This window comes from Mirounga leonina, unplaced genomic scaffold (assembly GCF_011800145.1).
Source record: "Mirounga leonina isolate KUSES-001 unplaced genomic scaffold, KU_Mleo_1.0 Mir_114, whole genome shotgun sequence".
In the NCBI taxonomy this organism is placed as follows: domain Eukaryota; kingdom Metazoa; phylum Chordata; class Mammalia; order Carnivora; family Phocidae; genus Mirounga; species Mirounga leonina.
In genome coordinates this window covers 42,821,501-42,838,999 of record NW_023270265.1, presented here as the reverse complement: position 1 = coordinate 42,838,999, position 17,499 = coordinate 42,821,501, and the positions used below count along the sequence as shown (strand labels likewise).

General features: G+C 40.0%; 1 protein-coding gene across 3 annotated transcripts in view; it reads right to left on the bottom strand.

Annotated features, from left to right (window-relative positions):
• Positions 1–17,195, bottom strand: part of SEC23IP (SEC23 interacting protein) — a 42,875-nt gene extending 25,680 nt beyond the window's left edge. For all 3 annotated transcript variants that reach the window (XM_035030349.1, XM_035030354.1, XM_035030356.1), the window contains exons 1-7: positions 16,965–17,195; positions 12,982–13,514; positions 10,420–10,642; positions 8,975–9,168; positions 3,870–3,959; positions 2,032–2,152; positions 600–689 (exon numbers count right to left, since the gene is read on the bottom strand). In XM_035030349.1, the coding sequence (XP_034886240.1) occupies positions 600–689; positions 2,032–2,152; positions 3,870–3,959; positions 8,975–9,168; positions 10,420–10,642; positions 12,982–13,514; positions 16,965–17,127 (1,414 nt within the window). In that variant the 5' untranslated portion in view covers positions 17,128–17,195. The remainder of the gene's footprint in view (positions 1–599; positions 690–2,031; positions 2,153–3,869; positions 3,960–8,974; positions 9,169–10,419; positions 10,643–12,981; positions 13,515–16,964) is intronic.
• Between the last annotated feature and the right edge of the window lie 304 nt (positions 17,196–17,499).

Genomic DNA, 17,499 nt, shown 5'->3' with positions numbered 1-17,499 from the left:
GGACTCAAACTGTCTGCCACATGATCCCTGCTCGAGAACCCACAGACCATGATACAGGAGAGGTTAACTTATGCCTATGGACTTCGGTACCTCACCTAGTAGTGGGGAGAACAGCGACAGCACCTATACCCCCAAGATTCCTCGCCAAGAGGTGAGTAATATGCCAAGCAAAATGCCTAGCACAAATCAGGTATTCAATAAATATGAACTATTATTATACAGATATAAAAATAAAACTTCAAAAATTTAAGTAAACCAGGCACATTCATTGTTCCATTAAACAACTTCTTTCAACTAATTCACTTTAAATCAGTTCAATGCACAGGTATACCTAGTTGCCGCAAGTGCCTAGGCAGACGTTGTCTGTCAGAAAAGCTAAATTATTTCCAAGATCCCTTCTAATCCTTCAGTCTAGGATTTTATGAGTTACATACATTGTAAGAGCAAATCAAGTATAAATTATTTCCCAGTGACCATTTAAATCTCTTACAGTTCCTCAGCCAGTAGTAAACATCTGGAAACTATCTTAAAAATGAACATTTAGAAGTTCTTCTATTACTTCTCAATTCATTCCATGAAATAAAATGACTAATACTTACCACATTCAATAATGCTTCTAAAGCGCAAGTCACACACTGGTCCAATACCATGTACCATGAACACCAAATGATCAACCCGAGGCATTTCCCCTACAAAAGAAATACATACATGCCTACATGCACACATACAAGCTGGAAAATTGTTTGGGTTTTCATATTTAAATAGCAATATTCTAAATATCCCTTTTGTCATCACAAACTATGTAAAGAAATTTAAGACCCTTCCAAGCTAATAAGCTTCATTATTCTCTATGAAATGAGAAGAACAAAGCTCAAGGTCCATCTTGCCAAATAACAGTGAACTAGACCAAGAGGTGGAGGAAGCACAACACCTCTGGGATCCCAGAGGCTCTGAGCATATGATAACCAGCAGTTTTGTACCTACTGAGGCTCCATAACCTTTGTGATTTCTTCAGAATTCCCCAGGAGACTAAGCCCCACATGGAGAAGCAATATGCCAACATAAAACATTAAAATATTTCCCCCAATAGGGCGCCTGGTGGGCTCAGTTGGAAGAGCATGCAACTCTTGATCTTGGGGTTGTGAGTTCAAGCTCCACATTGGATGTAGAGATTACTTAAATAAATAAATAATAACTGAATAAAATATTTTCCCCAAATCCTTCCCTTTCCCTATATAATATATATTCTACATACTGGAACATCTTCAAGTTATATATAGGAAAACCAAGTTAAATCTATTATTTTACTCTGGCATACAGAAACAACTACAAGTTAAATCTGCTATTTTATCTGGTTATTTTGTTCACATTCATAATATGAGAATATTAATTTATATTTGTAGTTTCATAAGACAATGAAACAAAAATGAAGTATGTAATCGTCAAAACAAAATCTGTATTTTCAATGGTATAACAGGAGAACCAAAGCACATACACTGGAGCAGGGGTTGGCCAAATAGGCCAAATCCTGCTCACTGCCTGGCTTTTATAAAGCTTTACTGGAACACGAACACATTTGTTTACATACCATCTACAGGTGCTTTCATGCTACAATGGCAGAGTTGAATAGATGCAGCAAAGTCCACATAGCCTGGAATATTTACTATTTGGCCCTTAACAGAAAAAGTTTGCCAACTTCCGCACTAGAGTAATACAAACTAGATGAGACATGACCACAAAAGCCCAAAAATATTGCCAAGCCTACTTTCAACCAGTAAAGTGCTTCTTCACAACAATACGTCTTTTAGAATCTATGTCACATGGTTTGTATATCTTCAACAGAATTCTAAATTTTAAAATAAGCAGATATAAAAATAATAGAATAAAAAGAAAGATATGTGCCAACCTAGCTCATTTCTGCATGTTATAGCAGGTAGTCCTAATAATGGCTTCTTTTTTCATCATTCTAAAAAATGATGCTAAAATAGAGGAGTCTAAAAATGACCTTGGCCCTAAACAAACTATACACACCGTCAGGTATCTCATCAAGGTTATCATCAATTCCACGCTTTACAACCCTGGGCCTTGTCTGTCCATCTTGTGTGGTTCCCCATTCATCTGGCACTGACGAAGGCTGGAACTGAACAATAACCTTCAAGACACGACAGAAGGATTATGACAGACTTCATGACCAAGTTCATTTCCACTACAGGCTAAATAATTTATTTCAATACATAATAAACTACTTCACGGTATCAATAGTTCACAAATCAAGTACTAGTACTGTTCTCCCAAAACAATTTTGTAACAGTCCTGCTAGTGTTCACACTAACCATTAAAATTAGGCAAATCAATACCATTATTTCCAATGTTTATACTGGAAAATACAACTAAATCAGAAGTAGTACACCTTGATTTTAAAAATGTAACATAAAAATCCAGATTTACGTATAAGAAATTAAGAAAAATTACCTAGAACGGAAGAATCTTCATCTTAGAAAAATATTTTAGGCATAATTCTTTAAATAGCAAGATTCCCAATTAATTTACAAATTCAATTTCAATTCCAAAAACTGATTTGCCCACCATTTTTTAGGAAAACATATATTCTGTTAAATCAACTAAATTTAGTCTTATGTTACCCAGAAATTTTTCTTTAAAAAAAAAAAAGGAGGCATGCACGATAGTATGCAAAATTTCTGTGTTTGCATCAAAAACAAATGAAAAACAAAAGTTAAGAATAGTTACCATCAGGAGAAATGGAAAATGCAGAGGTAAGAGGCTTTTATTTTTGATTTGACACCTTTTTATACTGTTCAAATTTTGTTGGCATATAAATGTTTTTATTTCAATATCAATAAGGACTACAGAAGTGATGAGAGTAAAATTATTTTTGTTTTCTTGTACAGTTCTCTTAAAATAAATACCCTATGTTCTGAAAAATTACCATATGCCAAGCACTATTCTGGATGTTTTTGTATAAATTACTTCATTTTATCTAAAATATGGCCCTGGGAGGTACTTATTACAGGTGAGGAACCTGGAACTCAGAGGGATTAAGTATGGTAAATGAAAGAACATCTCGGGCGCCTGGGTGGCTCAGTCGGTTAAGCGACTGCCTTCAGCTCAGGTCATGATCCTGGAGTCCCGGGATCGAGTCCCGCATCGGGCTCTCTGCTCGGCGGGGAGTCTGCTTCTCCCTCTGCCCTCTTCCCTCTTGTGCTGTCTGTCTCTCATTCTCTCTCTCTCAAATAAATAAATAAAATCTTAAAAAAAAAAAAAATGAAAGAACATCTCTAATATCTTAAAAAAAACAAGCTCATGGAGATAATACAAATAAAAAAAGGAAAGACATATTTTTAAAAGTTGAAACAAACCACCATCAAGGGCAGGGTGGACAAACTACGGCCTGTGAGCCAAATCTGAGCTACCACCTTTATAAATAAAGTTTTACCACAATAGACACACCTACTGGTTCATATATCATCTGCAGCTGCTTTCAGGCTACACAGACAGAGCTGAGAGCTGCAACAGAGATCACACGAAGAATTAAATATTTACTCTCATGCCCCTGACAGAAAAAGCCTGCCGACCTCTGATCGAGTGCAAACGTTTATCAAACAACTTCAATGGTGCATACTAGGCTTCAGCTAACATGCTGCCCTAAGCAGAAACTTCATGAGAAAAATTACATTTTATTTTTGTTTCTATGATCAATGTTAACAAACTACAGTAAGCTTTTAAAAACAGTGCACCTCTTATAAATACATCCCTAAAAAGTTAATTAAAATGAACATTTATCAACCACACTCAGCAAAATAATTATTAAAATGAACCTAACATTTTAGTATCTTAAACAATAACATTACCTTTGGATTGTGCATAACGATTGTCTCTCCACTCGGGAACTCTAACCTACGGTGCCACTGATTCGTGGTTACTGCTTTTTTATATTCAGCCTAAAATAATGGAAACATACAATCCAGTAAGATAAATTTATACCACATTGAGAAAAAGTGTGGAACAAGAGTATAACTATGATGATAATAAAAATAATGTAATAGAGGCTCTCATTTACTAATTAATTACCACACTTGTCAGTCACTTTATATACATTACCTCATTTAATTAGTTACTCTCAATCACTCCTAAATAAGATTATCCCCATTATATAGAGGAGAAAACAAAGGTTTACACAGCCTATTAGTTTCCTAGGGCTGTGGTAACAAAGTACCACGAACTGAATGGCTTTACAAACAAATGTATTGTCTCACAGTTCTGGAGACTAGAAGTCTGAAGTCAAATGTCAACAGGCCATGTCCCTCAGAAACCTACAGGGAACTCCTTCCTTGCCTCTTCCTACCTTCTGGTGGTTTACCAGCAATCTTTAGTGTCCTTTGGCTTATAGATGCAATGCTCCCATTCTCTATTTTTACATGGTCTGACATCAAGTCATACTGGATTAAGGGCCCACCCTTCTCCAGAATGATCTCATCTTAATCGTATCTGCAAGCATCCTATTTCCAGGTGAGATCACATTCGGAGGCACGAGAGGTTCATCATATTTTTTGGAGGCTAGAAAGGACACAATTCAACCCTCAGTAAACATTTTAAGTTCACACCTGCATGAGATTACACTGTCACGCTGCAACGGAAGAACTGCAGTTCACTCCCACCCTCAACTTTCTGACTCCAAAGACATGACTGCTGAGGGGCGCCTGGCTGGCTCGGTCAGTTAAGCATCTGCCTTTGGCTAGGGTCATGGTCCCAGGGTCCTGGGATCGAGCCCTGCTCAGCGGGAAGCCTGCTTCTCCCTGTCTCACTCCCCCTGCTTGTGTTCCCTCTCTCGATGTCTCTCTCTCTGTCAAATAAATAAATAAAATCTTTAAGAAAAATAAAAATAAAATAAATTAAAAAGTAAAAATTAATAACAATGATTATTTGACAGTCGTGTCAAAACAGACGAGTTTCTTTTTGTCTCCCAGACAGCGATTGATTAATGATTCCTCTCCATCAGTCTCTATCCCTTTGACTCTTCCTCACTTGTCTTTTTATAATTTTTACCATATTTATTTATAATTTTTAAAAGCAAGATTACAGGGGCGCCTGGGTGGCTCAGTCATTAAGCGTCTGCCTTCAGCTCAGATCATGGTCCCAGGGTCCTGGGATCAAGCCCCGCATCGGGCTCCCTGCTCAGCGGGAAGCCTGCTTCTCCCTCTCCCACTCCCTCTGCTTGTGATACCTCTCTTGCTATGTCTCTCTCTCTGTCAAATAAATAAATAAAATCTTAAAAAAAATAAAAGCAAGATTACAAATAAAAATGTTTAAAGAAAGAAAAGTTTCACCATCTTAAGAATTATTTGCACTTTTTCATATTCCCTTTCAACCCATAGCTTTAGAATAAATGTTGTCTGGTACAGCAAGTTTCTACATACCATTCTTCTAAAGGATCTTGGTTATTCTTGACACTTTGACCCTCCATATAAAATTCAGGAGCAGTTTGCACATTGTACCTTAAAAACCCGATGTAATTTTGATTGGGATTACATAAAATTTATAAAATAATTTGGGAAGAACAGAAAACTGTGCATCGTGAACATATTTAGCTCCATTTCTTGAGATCATCTTTTATTTCCTTTAATTCTGTTTTATAGTTTTCCTCCACAAGTTCATATAGGTATCTGTCAGACTTTTTCCTACTTAGCCTATAGTTTTGTTAGTGTTACAAATAGCATCTCTTTTTTATTATGGGTGCTAGTTATTTCTCTATTTCTTTTTTTTTTTTTTAATGTAGGCTCCATGCCCAACATGGGGCTCAAACTCATGACCCTGAGATCAAGAGTCACATACTCTACCAACTGGGCCAGCCAGTTATTTCTATTATACAGGAATGCCATTAATTGGTATATGTTGATTTTATATCCACAGACTTGCAGTGCTAATGGTATTTTTGAAAGTTCTCCTGACTTCCTATGTACATAATCACGTCATCATCAAATAGAAGGTGTTTTCTGTTTCCAACTCCCCTGTTTCGCCTCAGTGCTCTGATAGTACAGGATCACCTACACAATATTGAGAAATATGTCTGCTTCTCTTCTTCTCATTGGCTTTCTCATTTCCTAACCTCTTCTGCATCTTCCCTCATCTGGTCTAAGCATCATGAAAGATTCTGAAGAGGAGCTAAGATCTCCCTAGATTAAGAACAGTCGTGTGCTGTTGAGATGGTCAGTACGTGGACAGCTACCCCACCCACAAAGCCTGTGTCATCCATTTATAATCAAATACAGTTGAGATAAAGTGAATACTTTTAGATACTGCTTAGACTTTATACTTAGACTATGTGCCTTAGCTTCAAAATAATAGGACTAAACTTGGGATGTTTTACCTTCAGTAGGGTCCTACCAAAGATACCAAAAATTATGGTACACATTTGCTTAATAATTTCAGTCTAAAATTAAGCTATAGATATCAGCATTCCTTTACACATTTTTTTTCCTCATTCAAATAACTAAAATTATATTTTAGGAGACTCGTGCCTCCTGTACATGATATTTCCAAGAACAAAATTAATTTTATGCCTTCTTTTCAGTCTTTGCTCTTCTTAACTGTGTTCTGACTGTTCTAAATCAGTATTTTTCAAACTGTGGGTGATGACTAGTAATAACTTATAAAATCAATGTTTCAAATGAAATAAAAAATATCAGAATGGGGCACCTGGGTGGCTCGGTCGTTAAGCATCTGCCTTCGGCTCAGGTCATGATCCCAGGGTCCTGGGATCGAGTCCCACATCGGGCTCCCTGCTCGGCGGGAGGCCCGCTTCTCCCTCTCCCACTCCCCCTGCTTGTGTTCCTGCTCTTGCTATCTCTCTGTCAAATAAATAAATAAAAATCTTTAAAAATATATATATATATCAGAGTGGCACCTGGTAAGTGTAAGTAGTGTTCCACGGGCCTTTGTTTTCAGTGGTGTGTGAGAACAGGCCCACACCAGCTCACGAGCGCACGTCACAACTCTTCCCAACTGTGTCTAGTAACATCCTGTTGATAGCTTAAAATTGGCCATGGAGGGAGTACTTATATCATGGAAATCAGCAAATGCTATAAATCAGGGGCTTTTATTCCCCAGAGAGTCAGTAATCACACACCACTATTTCTAATAATTAAATATATGTTTGTATGTATATGTATAAAATGTGTGTACTAAATTTCAATGTCAAATGTATTCCTTAATAGGTTGAAATGAAAAAAATTTGAAGCCTGTGCTCTCAACAAGCTTCTTTTCCAAATTACCTTCCCCACTGTCCTACTTTAGGCCAACACTTACCTTCCAGTGTCGATTTGGTTATAAAATTATATTTCATAGTCACTACTATAGAGATTAGTATTTCCAGAACAAGTACAATTGGTAATACCTAAGAAATGCATTTACAGGGGCGCCTGGGTGGCTCAGTAGGTAAAGCATCTGTCTTCGGCTCAGGTCATGATCTTGGGGTCCTGGGAACAAGTCCCACGTCAGGCTCCCTGATCAGCAGGGAGTCTGCTTCTCCCTCTGTCCCTCCCCCTGCTCATGCTTTCTTTCTCTCTCTCTCAAATAAATAAAATCTTTCTTAAAAATGCAATTATATATTTTTTTAAAAAGTACACTACAAAAACTCTGTACTATTATAAATGTTAGAAAAATACGTATATAGATAGATAATTGTCTAAGAAAATATTTTTTAAATGTAGAGGTTCAATTTGAAAGGATGACATGATTTGATTTTTTTATCTCTATTAAATATTACGTTCTTCGAGCACAAAAGAAATTTAGTAATTAATAGTTAGCTGTTAAACTTGACTGTCAGCTCCTAAACAAAACATAAGGTCCAGTCCTTACTTGAAGCTATTCAAAATATGAACTAGGGAAAGTTAACATTTTAAAGGCCTCTTTCACCGGTAACATAGTATTGTTTTAATGTTTTCTGTTAGCACTGGTTATCCAAGTTTTAATAACTACAACATTAAACAACAGTAACTACAGTGTTCTGTATCTCATTTCCATGTATGCAAATTGAATTCATTTAACTTATTTCAAACATTTAATTCAACCACAAAGTAGAGTAATCATAAGAAATTAACACAAGTATATAAAACTTTACCCAGCAGTTTTAGAATGGCTAGTAAGTCTTGAGACATTTGTTCCTATTCTGTTTTCTATTTATTTTTCAAAAATCAGAGGTTAATCTCAAGCTTTTTACTGAGCAATAATTTGAAAAATATCCATAGGCTTGGAATGTGCTGTTAACAACAGATCCCAGCAGACTAAGATGATTTGAAGGTTTGCTAAAGTACCTTTTTAGATTTGTGATATGTCCCTGAAAAACAGTCTACCTTCAGACATGGAGGCCACGATTAACATCTCATGAACAATGGCACCACTTAGAAAGCAATCCTCTTGGGCGCCTGGGTGGCTCAGTTGGTTAAGCGATTGCCTTCAGCTCAGGTCATGACCCCAGGGTCCTGGGATCGAGTCCCACATCGGGCTCCCTGCTCTGCGGGAAGCCTGCTTCTCCCTCTCCCACTCCCCCTGCTTGTGTTCCCTCTCTCGCTGTGTCTCTCTCTGTCAAATAAATAAATAAAATCTTTAAAAAAAAAAAAAAAAGAAAGCAATCCTCTTTGTGAAAGGATCAAAACAGGCTCTTATAAAGCTGGCTCTCAGGGCGCCTGGGTGGCTCAGCTGGTTAAGCAACTATTTCATGACTTCAGTTCAGGTCATGATCTCAGGGTTCTGGGATCAAGCCCCAAGTCAGGCCCCGCGCTCAGCTTGAGATTCTTTCCCACACGCATGCGCGCACGCGCTCTCTCTTTCTCTCTAAAATAAATAATTCTTTAGAAAAATAAAGTCGGCTCCATTGTGAGTGGTGTTATACGGGGCTCCGATATACACAGGGCCTATGTTTTTTAAAGAAACAGGTAAAGGAATAAAGCCCACATACCTCTAGTTTTTCACTGAACTCCTCGGTATAGGGAATAAATCTGCTGTCTGTGTCCCCTTTATAAAACCAAGTACAGCGTCTCACTTCAGTGGGCTCCTCCTCCCAGTACACAGCCTTCCTCACTCGGTCATAGAGATACACGTCATAGCGCCCTCCATCCGTGCCTAGAACCACGCTCTCAGGGTCTGGCTGGACTGGAGCACAAAGTCCACATTTTAACCCAATAGTAACAAGGCATGTTTAAAAGTAATAAATAATGAATATGGTGACTGGATGATCCTAAAAGACAAAGAACTAAGTTCATTTTTGTTTAAAAATAGAATTTTAAGATTAATTTGTGCTGCTCAAAATTAGGACTCTCCTTAAGTGAAGAAAAAACAGCCAGAACAAAGTTTTAAAACATGATCATTTAAGGGGTCCTGGGTGGCTCAGTCAGTTAAGCGTCTGCCTTCGGCTCAGGTCATGATCCCAGGGTCCCAGGACCGAGCACCACATCAGGCTCCTTGCTCAGCGGGGAGTCTGCTTATCCCTCTCCCTCTGCCCCTTCCCCCTGCTCATGTGCACACATGCTCCCTCTCTCGCTCTCTCTCAAATAAAATCTTAAAAAAAAAAAACGACCATTTAAAAAAATCATAATTCAAATAACTGATGTTTACTTTTTTTAATCAAAGCAGCAATGCTCCATAAAGTATATTTCTAGGGGGTATGAACAAGTGATTTTTAAGTGCCATGATGAAATATCATCAAGGTAGGGACGCCTGGGTGGCGCAGTCAGTTAAGCATCTGCCTTCAGGTCAAGTCAGGATCCCAGGGTCCTGGGATGAGTCCGGCATCAGGCTCCTTGCTCAGTGGGGAGCCTATTTCTCCCTCTCCCTCCCACTCCCCCTGGTTATATGCGCAAGCGCGCTCTCTCTCTCTCCGACAAATAAATAAAATCTTAAAAAAAAGAAAAGGAAAAGAAATACCATCAGGATAAACACAAACACATATTTCTATACTCTAATTCTCAGAGGCTTAAGACACTACAGTGCACTGTCTATCTCAAAAGGTGAACGGGATTAAATCACTTCCAAAACTCACCTGACCACAGAACACTTTTCAGAGCATCTTCGGGAACAAGAGTTCCAAAGAAGATATTTTATAAGTGCCCATTAGCTACAAATGAATAAGGGAAATAGAAAAATTGACACCCACATTATATGAACTACTCTATTTCTCTAACTTAAAACACCGTTAAACAAAGAGGAAAATTATTAAAACATTTCTTTAAAAACCTTGCTCAAATAACTCAGGACTTACGTTAGTATCACTGTCTTAAGGTGCAGTCTGGTGGAGTCTATAAGGCCTAAGGAATTTGACATTCACAAAAAGTAAGCCATGGATAAATACTCTTTATTTCTTCTCTTCCTAAAATCAGATACAAACGATGCATGATTAGTACTTACCTGAATTATAGATTTCTTCAAGATTCAAAGAGTCAAACATACTGAAAGGCATCCATAGTTGTTTGTATTCTACCTCCTTGCAGTAAAACCAGTGGGGCTGAACAGGTTCGTATTGGTTTTGAAGTAGAAAAGGAGGTGGCACTTGCACAGAGGGACCTGCAGGTCTAGCAAGGGCCTGCTGTTGCATTGGAGGGGTCAACCCTGATGGCACTGAAGGAGGAATCTGGAGGACACAAAAAAGTTAGAGGACTATGATGTCTGTCCAAAAAAACAATTCCACATATGCCTCAGACGCAAAGTGACATTAGTAATGATTATCCTACGTGTATTTCTAGACAACTGTTTAGTTTAATAACTAGGCCTTAAAGCAACTAAAATTTTTTTAAAATCTAACAAAATTCAACATCAGTCTTAAAAGTAAACTGGGCTTTCTCAAACTGATGGCAAAGTAAACTAGCACCTTCACAGAAATCAATCTAGCAGTATGTCTTCTATGATTTAGTTAATCTTTAAAACTTGCACATCCCTTGACCTGGCCATTCCATTTCTAAGAACTCATCCTAAAGATGTAATTAAGAAACAAAAATTTACCTACAAAGATGTGTACAAAAGGTCATTTATAATAGAAAATCACTGGACACAATCTAAATGTCTGAGACCTGATTAAATAAATTGTTACCTAAATGCTAGAATTCTCTAGAGTCATTAAAATGTTTTAGAAAAAATCTTAACGTCTAAAAAAGATTCACAGAAATGTCTGTCTAGAAAAAATTTAACAAAGACATATAACAAAATGAAAAGGGCGGTTACCGAGGGACAATTTTTAATCATTTGACTATTCTGCATATTTTAAATTTTCTGTACTAGAAATACTTTTAAAATCAAAATACAATTATTTTAAAATTTTTTAATTGAAAATCATTTTGGAATGTATCAATGTTAAAGTTACCAAGGTGTTAACTGTACTGTGGTTATGTGAAAGAACTTTCTTATTCTTAGGAAATATGCACAAGGGGTGCCTGGGTGGCTCAGTCAGTTGAGCGGCTGCCTTCGGCTCAGGTCATGATCTCAGGGTCCTCGGATCAAGCCCCACATTGGGCTCCCTGCTCAGCGGGGAGTCTGTTTCTCCCTCTGCCTCTCCCCCCGACCTGGCTTGGGCTCTCTCTCTTGCTCTCTCTCAAATATATAAATAAAATCTTAAAAATAAAATAAAATAAAATAAAGGAAATATGCAGGAAAATATTTAGGAGTAAAGAGTCATCAGGTATTCAACTGACCAAGTGTTTCCCAAAACAACTGCACACATACATGGTGAGGAGAGGGAGGGTGCCCAAATGCATGTGAGTGCACACATGCACAAGTGACAGAACAGGGTAAAATGTTAATGACGGATAAATATGGGATAAGGGTACTGGGGTGCTGTTTGTGCTATTTTTATTTTTGCAACTTTCTCTTTTTTAAGCAGGCTCCATGCCCAGTGCAGAGCCCAGTGAAGGGCTCGAACTCGTGACACAGAGATAAAGACCTTAGCTGAGATCAAGAGTCAGACGCTTAACTGCCTGAGCCACCCAGGCACCCCTGCAACTTTCTTTTAAGTCTGAAATTACCACTTTTAAAATTCTTAATTAGATACCTTTTCAAAAATTTAATCAGCAAACTAGTATGTTAACTATACTGCACACTGTGATTCTGGTTACATTCCAATATGCTGAAACGTAACATTATCGAGAGTTTGTATGTTGATAGGATTTAAATTAAACAATAAAACAGAGCCCATTCTCTACCCCCAAGAGAGAAGTGAGGTTCTACCCTGACTATAATACCACTATCCCTGCCACACTGGGTGGGGTTCTTAATTCTTCCTTTTAATCATTTCCCTTTTTTTGATTCAGTTGATTTCCCTGTGGAAGTCAGTTGAACAATTAGCTGAGAAAAGAGCATAGGGAATTTCATAAACTTTACCCAATGCAAATGTTGTTCCATCACCCTCCTGAGACAGAGTTTGATTGTCTAGACCCAAACTTCATAATGTAAATAAAAGAAATTATTGGAGTAATCAATTTTAGTCCCTGTAATTGAGTATTTTGATTGAGTAGGATAATTAAAAAATGAGAAGCTGGCAGTCTGTTAATAATTGCTTCAACTCTCACATATCTCCAGATGACATTTATTATTGATGTCTTACACTAAAATCTTGAAATACTGACATGTAGTTAACTCACTAAAATCAAGTACTACTAAAAAAAAAAAAAAATCAAGTACTACTTCCATAAGCTGATAATATAAACTAATATATGAACCATTTGATGAGCTACCTTTGAAAGAATGTTTACTTCAAGGCATGTAGCTTACAAAGAAGGGCCTCTGCAAATAATTTGTCATCACAGTGATCATATTTTTTGTTATTTTTTTTATTAGGTTATGTTAATCTTGTTTTTTTTTTAGTTTTTTTTCCATCACATTGATTATTAAAAGTGCAGTGTTTTTAAAAACATAGGCTAAGATGAACAGAGAGAGAAAAAGTCAGAGTGAATAGCTAGGATATAAAAACATGTCTCATACCGGTGGCAGGGGTCCTCCGGGCATCTGGTACAACTGAACAGGGGGCCCAGGGTGGGGAGGACGGGCGGGAGGGCCTGGCGTTGGGCACTGCTGCGCCTGTGGTGGTGCAATGTAAGGACTGGCCCTGCTGCTCACAGGCGTATGACGATATGGATTGTGGCCTTGTTGCGGTGTTCCCTGTGGGGGGCTCCCAAAGTTGGGAGGGGGGAGCCTACTCGGGGGAGAAGGCAGGTAAGTATTCATTCCCATCTGTGAAGAAGGCGGAGCACCATACTGAGTCTTCGAAATGGGTGGTGAACATGCATTCAGCACATCTTGGGATCCAGTTGTAAAAGGGAGGTCAGCCGGGGACTTGGAGAATGCCGAGTGTCCAGCTGACGCTGCCACAGCTGTTGATGGTGACTGTCCAATATTCCCAAAAGGATCACTACTGCTTGATACCTGAGAGAAGTAACTAAATGTCTGTGGGGTAGACGTGTGAGCAGAAGTCTGACCGAGAAAGCTGTCCTCCTCACCGACATCTGTGGAATCCTCTGAAAGGGAAGGGGAGAGCAAACGGTTTAAAGGAGAGTCTCTTGCTCTGCAGATAGGATCCTCTACGGCAGATCTAGCAATTGCACCTCTTGCTTTCTTGTCCTATTTCTGCATTACAGAAAAAAAGGTGAAAACCTTTCTCTTTTTTCTTTGAAATGAAAAACCAAAATATATGGATAAGAAACAACAAAAGGAGGGAAAAATGAAAATTCATTCATAAGCCCACCTCCCAGAGACAATCACTGTTAACATTTTGGCACACGACCTTTTATGTTTTTTGAATAAATATAAATAGTTAAGTATTTATTTTGTAAATATACACAGATTACACCTATTTGTACAAGAATGTTTTCAAAAATAGAAACAAAATTTGTATCTACTATTTTTACACTTCATTTTGAACTCTTTCCTGGTAAAAAATAATTCAAATATTATTTCACTACTAAATTACACATAATTCTATTTCTACAGTAATAAGAAACTTAAGTACAGATATGACTCTGTTGACAAGAAGGGTGTGTGTCAGGGCTTTTACCTACAAGGCATTCATTGTACAAATGAACATGTGGTATTTGTATTCCCAAGGCAAAGTAGGTCAACCATTAATTGCCATCCCTAAAATCACACAGTATCACATCCAGATAACTAGTCATTAGAGAATGCCAAATTATGAGAAAAGTCATTTGCTAACCAAAGGAAGTTCTCTTTACTTCCCTTGCCAAAAATGATCTTCACTGCAGGTATTATCAACCTCAAATTATCCTCTCTTCTGCAACCAAGCTGTAAAATAAAAGCATGTTCCCTGGGATGCCTGGGTTGGCCTTCAGCTCAGGTCAGATCCCAGGGTACTGGGATGGAGCCCCGCATCGGGCTCCCTGCTCAGCGGGGAGTCTGCTTTTCCCTCTCTCTCTGCCTGCCGCTCCCCCCTGCTTATGCACGCTCTCTCTCTCTGACAAATAAATAAAATCTTAAAAAAAAAGAAAGAAAGAAAGAAAGAAAAAAGCATGTTCCCTCTACACGGCCTCAAAAGTCCAGCCTACTTTTCCTTATTAAGTTTTTTATAGCCCTTAGTTTGGAGAAACTTTCCTCTTCCTAATCTTTTCCTTCTCCAATCTCATTCCCTCTTTCCTCCTGCTGCGGGAGGCACAGAGCCCAACAGAGGACCCACACCCAGCACAAAGCACGCTGTGATCCTTGCCCCGAAGTAGACTTTCAAGCTCCAGGATCCTTTTTGACCTCTGCTGAAGGAGGCCACCGGGCTCACAGAGATTCTGGCTTGAGCTTCTAGGTTGTTCCCATTATATTTCTCACACATCAATTTAACTAAAATACTCCAATATTCAAAATACTCCCCTCAGTTGTTCCTTTGTAACTAAAGTATCACCTCCTGCACAAAGCCCTTTGTGTCCTTGTTCTAATCTCCTTCTTGGATATATTTCCATTTCTCACTCTCTCTTTTCAGCTGCCTGGACCTAACTTGTCTGTATTTCTCAGTTCATCTCTCAACAACTAAAAACATGGAATGGAGAAAGCCTCCGTGGTATCCTTCGTCTTTTAAGACAACTTGGGATCAACGTGATCCAAGAAATTCTCTGATTAGCATCAACTGTAAATGAAATGCTGATCCCAACGTGCTGCCAGCTCACCTCAGGGGCACTTTCTAATTACACGTAGACACATTTAGTAAAGACACCTACAACTTTAATGAGCACTTGTACACTTATGACACTCCCAACTCTGTCTCAAACCGAGACTGTTCTCATGTGTTCCAGAACCTATTACCCAAATGCTTCCTCAACACTTTTGGCAGACTCAGCCACATACACCTCAAACTTAGTAAGCCTGGGGTGCCTGGGTGGCTCAGTTGGTTAAGCGACTGCCTTCGGCTCAGGTCATGGTCCTGGAGTCCCGGGATCGAGTCCCGCATCGGCTCCCTGCTCGGCGGGGAGTCTGCTTCTCCCTCTGACCCTCCCCCCTCTCATGCTCTCTCTATCTCATTCTCTCTCAAATAAATAAATAAAATCTTTAAAAAAAAAAAAAACAACTTAGTAAGCCTGAAAATGAATTTATCATCTTAACCATGTCCCTTCATGTGCTCCTTTTACTACACTACACTATCTCAACAGATGTTTGCCAACATCCACCCAGACACTCAAATCAAAACATTGTCTCTTAGGCTCCTCCTTCCTCCCCCCACCCCTTAATTTCTCAATCCCTTCATTTAATCATTCAGATACTCATTCAAGAAATATGTACACAGTATCCATTATATGCCAGTTAGGGAGCTAGGTCTTTGGGCTAAAACTGAATGAAGAGAAGTGTGCTGACAGAGCTGACAGTATGGCCTCCACAGTGAGTCACTAAGTCACGACAATTTATAGACTAAAAAAACCTCTCACCTCTCATCCCTGCTCTTCATACCCAATACGGCTGGGGAGGGCTAGAGGGCCATCCACTCGTACCTGACTCCCAGTGGCCTCCAGACTGACCCCTCTTGCCACAGTCAATTTCCTCTGGTGCAATTTCAGAAAACTCCAGTCTTTCTGAAACACACCTCTAATTTCACTGCCTTGTTAACTTAAAATCCACCGACTACATGAGCCACTCTTCTAGCACATACTCTAGCAATAGCCACAAACTTCAAGAAGCCCACAGTCCAAACAGAGAGGCAGATATGATTTCACAAACATTTATATTACACCAGGTGCCAGACACTACACTCAGTGCCTTACAAAAATCAACTCACTTCTCCTTAACAGCTTTATGAGGTTGTACAAATATGGAAACTGAAGCACAGAAAGGTAAGGTAACATGCCTAAGGTCACACAGCAAGTTAATGGCAGAGCCAGGGCTGGAACACTGTCTGTGCTCCTAAATACCATGCTCTGGGTTATACCACACAATCATTTAAAAGCAATACCCCTAGACAATAATAAAGAAGTGAAAGAGCTAGGGTGAGCATAGGAGTGGGGGACAAGAAGAACAAGAAAAAGCTTCTTAGACAAAGTGAAGCACTGTCTTGAAAGATGAGCACTGCATTCTGTACCTCTACTTTCCAAATATTACATGACTATCCCAGGAAAGGGAAGCTGTCTATCCTAGGAGATATCCCACCGTATCCTAGTTGAGAAGCACTAATTTCTTTGCATTCCCTCGCACACCAATAGGTGTCCGACAAAAACCTGCGTAATGTCAGTGCCAGTGTGGAGCGCCCAGCCCTCGGAACACAGGGTTCCTTGGACGAAGACCAAGCCTCCTGATCTGGCCCCCGCTTCCGGTATCTCAAAGCCCCCGGGCCATTCAAACCTGGCCACTGATGGCCCTGGCAAGCTACCCAGAGAGTCGCATCGAGACAGAAGGAAAACCTACCATCCGACCCTCGTCGCCCCACGTCCCCCGCCCGCCTCCCCACACACACTCGTCCCACCAGATCCCCCTCTCCCTACTACCTCCGGCCAGGAGCAAGGAGGCCGAGGCAGCGGCGGCTTGGGTGACTGGGATGAAGGGCACGTTGAAGCTGAATTCCGTGGCCGAGGAGGAAAAGAGTAAGTTAGTGCCCGATGAGGAGGTGTTGGCGGCACTGCCGCCCCCGTTAGGTTTCCTCTCGGCCATGGCTGCGGCCCACCGTCCGTTACACGTCTCCTGCCAGCCCGGGCAGCACCACCGGCCGGAAACCGGTCACACTCGGGGCCAACACACTTCCGCACTTGCGCACAAACCCCGGAACTCCGGAAGGCTGGTCTGCGGCCTTCCCCTTCCCCTGGAAAGCGCCGCCAGAAACCAACATGGCGGCGCTGGCTTCAAGCCCGAGTCCTAGCACGTGACACTCCCAGGTGCTGCCGGGGCCGAGGCTTGGGCTGGAGTGTGGGAGTGGCAGTGCCGCTGGCTCTGAATCTAAGCGCGAGCTGACGCTCCCGGTCACGGATTGCGTGGGGCGGACTGGGCTTCCTAAAAGTACGCACAGGAGCGTGTAACTGGCAAAAG